The following is a 6000-nucleotide window of genomic DNA, read 5'->3' as shown; positions in this document are numbered from 1 at the left end:
CTGTCCAGCCTGGCCTTGGGCACTTCCAGGGATCCAGGGGTAGCCACAGCTTCTCTGGACACCCTGTGCCAGAGTCTCACAGAAAAGAATTCCTTCCCAATATCCCAMCTAAATCTCCCCTCTGSCAATTTAAAACCCTTCCCCCTTCTCCTACTATTACCTTCCCCTGTCAAAAGTCCCTCTCTCTATTTTTAGAAGCATTTTAAGGACTCAGCTTTTCCCCCTCYGCTGCTTGGTTTGTCCCCCTCCCACCAGTCCCACTTGCACATCCCACTGCACAGAGTGCAGTGCAACCCAAACACCTTCAAACTGCTTGAAGAGTGGAGAGAAAAGCAGTGATGTGGACAAGTTAGAGAAGGAAAAGCACAGGGGGAAGGGGATGGAAGAACTGGAGATGCAGCAAATGCCAACCAACCTGTCTGCCTTGCTTGAGGATGGCGGGGCTGGCGGCGGGGCTGCGCTGGGGGGTGCCCAGCAGTCCCGTGGGGCCCAGCAGCCCCAGCCTGGCCGTGGGGAGGTTTCGGGAGGGGATCTGGAACTGACGGGGGTTCCTCCGGCCCAGCCCTGCCCCCGCTGATCCGGCTGTCGGGAGGGAGTTCGACTGGCCAAAGCCTCGGCTGCGGAAAGACAGAGCGCCCAGGGTGACACACTGACCCCTCCCTGAGAGGGGACACTGCTCAGGGTGAGGGGTTCCCAACCCTCCCATCCCACCCAGGGTGCTCCCTCCATCCTGCACAGGCAGTGGGTGTCCTGCATCCTCTTTTTTTCCTGTCTGCCAGTCACCCTCCCACCCTTTTGCAGCTCTCAGATTCACATTTGTTTTCTTTGAAGTTTATTTTACTCCTGAAAAATTAGCCTGTTCTTAAATACAAGCTAAAATGACTCAGGTAATGCCCCAGGCGCCTGATTTTCTTTGAGATGTCTCCACTGGAGTGGGTTCTCCAGTGTCTAACTGAAGTTCAGCTTATGCTGCTGGGTTTTTCTTCTCCCCTTCCACGAGGTTCATTTTTACAATGAACCCCTGAGACTTCTCAAGTTCTGTAAMATTTTTTTAGAACAACCTAACAAATCCAAGATCTGTTCGGGAGGGCTGAGCTAAAGGTGCTTTCCTGAAATCACATCCTGGATGTTCCTATATCCCAGTTATCTCCAAACCACTTTATTTTTTGGGAATAACGAACTTGCAACAAACCAGGCTTTGCAGAATGAAACCACGGGCTGATGCTGTTGTTAAAAGTGATTTAAAAGTATCTCTTCTTGGCACAACCCCTAGGCTTTCTAGGATCACCCAAAATCCAGCATCACCTTGGAACTGAGCAAATGTGGTGCTCCCAACATGGCCCTGCCTGGGCTGAAAGGCTTCCTGCCTCTGAAGGCTTCCAGACCTTTTTTTTTGCCACTTGACAGCTTTTTGAGGAAACTGCAGTGCTGGTGCCATCAGCAAAGGGCAGCAGGGACAGAGCCCAGTGTTGGGGATATGCTGGGAAGTGCCGGGTTTGGAGCCAGGGAGACAGGGTGGGATCAGGGGAAGGCAGTGACCACACGCACAAAAACACTGACTGCTGTGTTCCCTTCCCAGCCASAGCCTGGGATCCCAGTGCTGAACCTTTTCCAACACTCCTCCCTCCCTAAACACAGCTCTGAACACAGCAGAACCCATCCCAGCCTCTGGGAAACATTGCAGTGCTCTTTTTCTGGCCTCTGCATCCATCCCTCCCTTCCCGAAATCCCGCATACCTCCTCTGCTGCCGATAGCCCGACAGCTCCAGGAGGGATTTCCGAGGGAAAGACCGAAAGAGTTTCTGCACCTGCTGTTTCCATGACAGCAGCCGCTTCTTCTGGATCTCTGTAAACGCCTGCCCAAAAAAAAAAGGAGAAAAAATCAGGAAATGGATGAATATTCTTCTGGACAAAGCCAGCAGGGATGTGCAGAGGGGTGTGTGGGTRAAGAAAAGCAGCTGGAGCAGGTGATGGGGTGAGCTGAGCCCCATCAGCAAGTTCAGGAGGAAACACTGGTCTTTCTTCAGGATTTACTCATCTCAGGTGGAGAAAATGCTCTTGGCAGCATTCCCTGTGTCCCAGAGTGACAGCCCAGCTCTGCCCTGAGGCTGCCAACTCCTTCTGGCAGAGCAGGGGTTTGATGCTGGGTCCTGACGGGTGGTGACACTTGTCACCTGGATGTGGCTCCAGAAACACTGCCAGGGTAGGCAAAGCTGGGATCAGGAAAGCTGAGCTGCCCTGTGGCATCCTACATCCTATCCCCCTTCCCAGGGCTGGGCAGAGCTTGGCTGTGATCCTGGCACCGACAGGCTCTGTGGGAGGTCACCCGGGGTGAGCCTGTCACCAAGGGTGAGCCTGTCACCCACCAGGGTGAGCCTGTCACCAAGGGTGAGACTGTCACCCAGCMTGTCACCCAGCCRGGCTCCCTGCAAAGGTCACCCYGGCAGGGGACAGCCCTGCTCCCAGRGCTCCMRGCAGGAGGTGTGGGTGACAGGGACACCCACGTGCCACCACTGCTAACTTTAGAAATCCACGGGCTCTGCTGGAGAGGAGCAGAAGTCTCCAGAGGACAATCTGGAGGCTAATTAGTGCCTGAATTGATTGCTCTGAGCCGCTCTCTGGAGGAGATGCTCTCTCCTGGCACTGATTACGCCGAAGCCAACGCAGAGGGTGGTCCTGGGACACGAGCTGGCCCTGGTGGGAGAAGTGCAGGCATTTTGGGAGAAGTTCCACGTCCTCTTGGCTTTGCTCAGCCTGCAGCACTTCTGCTCCCTGATCCATATGGGCAGGTGATGGAAGCAGCTTGTTCTTCCAGGTACAGCCAGCGTGGGGAGGAGGCACTGCAGGACACCAGGGACACGGGCCATCCATCCCTGCCACCGGGCAGCACCATGCCAGAGCCCTGTGGCACAGTCTGAGCCATCCCAAGCCACCAGGAAGCAGGAACAGATGTAAAATCAAATCCCTGTTGCAAAATCCCAAGACCACGTGTTGCAGAACGGGAGGAGGCAATGCCAAAGGATCGCCGGGGCCGTCTGATGGAAACGGCCTGCACGTTCATCCCAGGATTCTTTCTTTCATCCAGCTGCTGATGGGTCTGTCACGAGCCAGATGAATTTCCCAGCTCCAGGCTTTGGCAATTAAACCAGCGTGGGGGGAAGCAACATTTCCACACACCACGTTGGAGCTACCGCCCGCTCCAAGCCTGTTCTGTCAGAATTACTATTAATATCCCCCAAAAATATTTGTGTTAGAAACCAAAAGGTTTACACAAACAGACACAGTTTCCAACAGRAACAGTTTCCAAGTGATGAGAACAACAGTTTTAGATGATCCGACAGGACTCACCTCGTGGATTAGACATTTGTCTATGAGCTGTAAATAGGAACTTATATTCTCTTCATCGGGTCGGGAAACTAAAAGTTGTGTGCAGACTGGAAAAAAAAAGAAGAAGAGAAGGGAAATGGGGATGGGGACACTGAGATGGGGCCCAGGAGGGGTCCCACAAGCACCTTGGACATCCTGTTTCCCTTGTAACCACGAGTAGGTTTTTCATCAGTGAGAAAAAACGCCCTTCCCCAATTCCTGCCRTGCCTTCCTATATTTAAAGCCAGATTTTGTTCTCTGTTACGACRGTGTAAATCCAGAGTAACATCCCTGGAGTCCCCAAAATTAGACCTAAGCAACTCAGGGGCACAGGACTAATCCCTATTCATAGGCAAGAGAGCTCCTGTTCCCGTGGCCAAAATCTGCCCCCACTGCAGAGTGGTAAATTCCCACCTTTCCTGATGAATCTTAACCTCTTTYGGAATGAATGTCATAAAATCAAGTGGGAGTGAGCTCACAGAGGAATGAGTTTCTCCTGTTGTGAACCCCGGGCAGGGATGCCTTGAGGTCCAGGAGGACACCACATCTTGGCAGGGCTCGTGCCATACTTTGGCAGTTGTCACAGGAATAAAACGGGGATGCATAAAAAAAATAAATAGCCACATGTGGCTATTTGTGCAGGCAACCAGCTGGGGACAAACTCTGCACCAGGTTTCTATGCAGGAAACATCTCAGCTGTTCTTTTGCAAAAAAGATTGGAAATAGGGACAAGGCTGATATTTTTCTGTGGCATCCCAGTGAGGCTCTTTCTGTTCCCAGTCTCCTGCGGATGACACTCCCCTTCCTCTTCCTCTTCCCCAGGAAGATCTCCCTCCAAGCAGCCAGCACTGACACCTCAGGTGCCACAAACAAGGTTTAGGGCACATTGAAGCTCACAAAGATTTGATCCAAGAGCCCTGAATACGGCTGGTCAGTCCTCACCTCACATCATTATGTCATCTCCTAATGTGTTATCCTTGATGCAAAGCCGTACACCCTGCACCAAGCACAGAATGCCACCAGAACATTCTGGATATCCTGCTGCCAACCTGGGGCATAAAAAGGGGCTTGGAGCCACTGATTGCACTCGAGGTGGCTGATGACCAGCCCATGCTTCACTAAAACCCTGCTCCAGGCAGAGGAAAACATTTCTGGATCAGCRGGATGACCTCAAGGTTCTGAATGGGAAGGGAGAGGAATCTCTCCAGCCCTGACCWCAGGAAAAGATGCCATCCCCTCCTGAGCTGGGGACAGGGAGAAGATGCTGTCCAYCCTGGGGCAAGCAGCCTGTCCCATTGCTGCCCTGCCCCAAAATCACAGCCCACCTGCCCTATCACACTCTTACCTCTGACCCCAGCATGCCAGGACCTCAAAAAACCATCACCCCTCAGACTGGGACTTGCAGTAGCTCAGGGAAAAGTGGCTGCCACCGCATGTCCCCTGCCCCAAAGCCCTGCCCAGTGACAACTGCCCAGGTCACCAAGGACAAGTGAGAGCTGCTCACCTTTGCCCATGACCCGGGTGAACTGACCGGGCAGGTCCCCCTCGGGCAAAGGGGCCCCRCCCGACTCGCCCTCGCATCCCGGCAGATGGTGCTGCTGCATCCCRCCCGCCGCCGAGTCCTTGCACTCGGAGCCTTGGCCGTCCGAGCCCATCAGGGAGGAGGGGTGGTGCGAGTCCACCTCCCGGCTGTGCTCCTCYGTGCTCGAGTTTTGGGAAGAGTAGGCTTTGATGGGGGTGAGGATCATTTGGTGTAGCTCCTGCAGCGGGACACGCAAGTTGCCRCCTTCCAGGATGTCCTGAGGATTCAAGGGGAGAGAAGAGGGTTTGTTTTTGCAGGGACAACGGGACTAAATCARACCCCTCCTGTGACCCATTGAGAATTTCCAGCAGAGCCAATGCTTTGCTCCTGCTTCAAGATCCTGCTGCACTCCACAATCAACAGCCATGTTGCATTTATCAAGTCTTTTCCTTACATCAGGGAGTGCTGCAGGGACTGTGATTATTCATGGATGTGCTCAGACCTCTATCCCTAGAGATAAACACGCCCCGTTAACCACTGGGACCCAAACCCAACAACAATTCAGCTTCAGCCTTTCCACACTTCACCAGGGAAATGGCAATTCCATGAAAGCAACTGAGTCTGGGAGATTTCAATACTCAGAGCAGCAAATATCTTGTTTGTTTCCCCAGCAATTCCACAATCACATTTCAGCTCTATTCACTGGAATTACACCAATGTAGGCTTGTTTCCCATTTCCAGCACCACCTTCAAGCCTGGCACCCCTTTAACTGCTCTACCCCAAAACTGCTTGCCATGGCATCCTCATGCTCTGGGATCATCTTAGAGCTCAGGATGTGATGAATGAGTCTGGGATGAAGGAGCCTGTCCTGTGACAGCAAAGTGGGGACATCCCTGTCCACTCTGGGATGGGATGGGGGAGTCCATGCAGAGGGGACTGGGAGGGTTTCAARGGGAGCAGGTTTGTGGTCAGACACAGAAGGGAACACCACAATACTGATACTCCCTTAGTAAAACCATTCAGCTTGGAGATCATTCACCTGGGGCAGAACCACCCTGGAGGAAGAGAATTTGGGTGCACCCCAGCCTTGCTCTTGCTGTGGATCAAGAAC

The 6000-nt window shown here is 53.1% G+C and overlaps 1 protein-coding gene across 1 annotated transcript in view; it reads right to left on the bottom strand.

Moving 5' to 3' along the window:
• Window positions 1-6000, bottom strand: part of SAMD4A (sterile alpha motif domain containing 4A) — a gene marked incomplete at its 5' end in the record, with an annotated part of 34672 nt that overhangs the window by 5120 nt on the left and 23552 nt on the right. Inside the window, 4 exons of the mRNA XM_057385259.1 lie at window positions 416-617; window positions 1738-1856; window positions 3349-3434; window positions 4871-5165. Of these exons, the coding sequence (XP_057241242.1) occupies window positions 416-617; window positions 1738-1856; window positions 3349-3434; window positions 4871-5165 (702 nt within the window). The remainder of the gene's footprint in view (window positions 1-415; window positions 618-1737; window positions 1857-3348; window positions 3435-4870; window positions 5166-6000) is intronic.

This window comes from Malurus melanocephalus, unplaced genomic scaffold (assembly GCF_030028575.1).
Source record: "Malurus melanocephalus ecotype Western Australia unplaced genomic scaffold, MMel_1.1 scaffold_802, whole genome shotgun sequence".
Lineage (NCBI taxonomy): Eukaryota > Metazoa > Chordata > Aves > Passeriformes > Maluridae > Malurus > Malurus melanocephalus.
The sequence above is the reverse complement of the archived record's forward strand: the minus strand, read 5'-3'. Positions and strand labels throughout refer to the sequence as shown.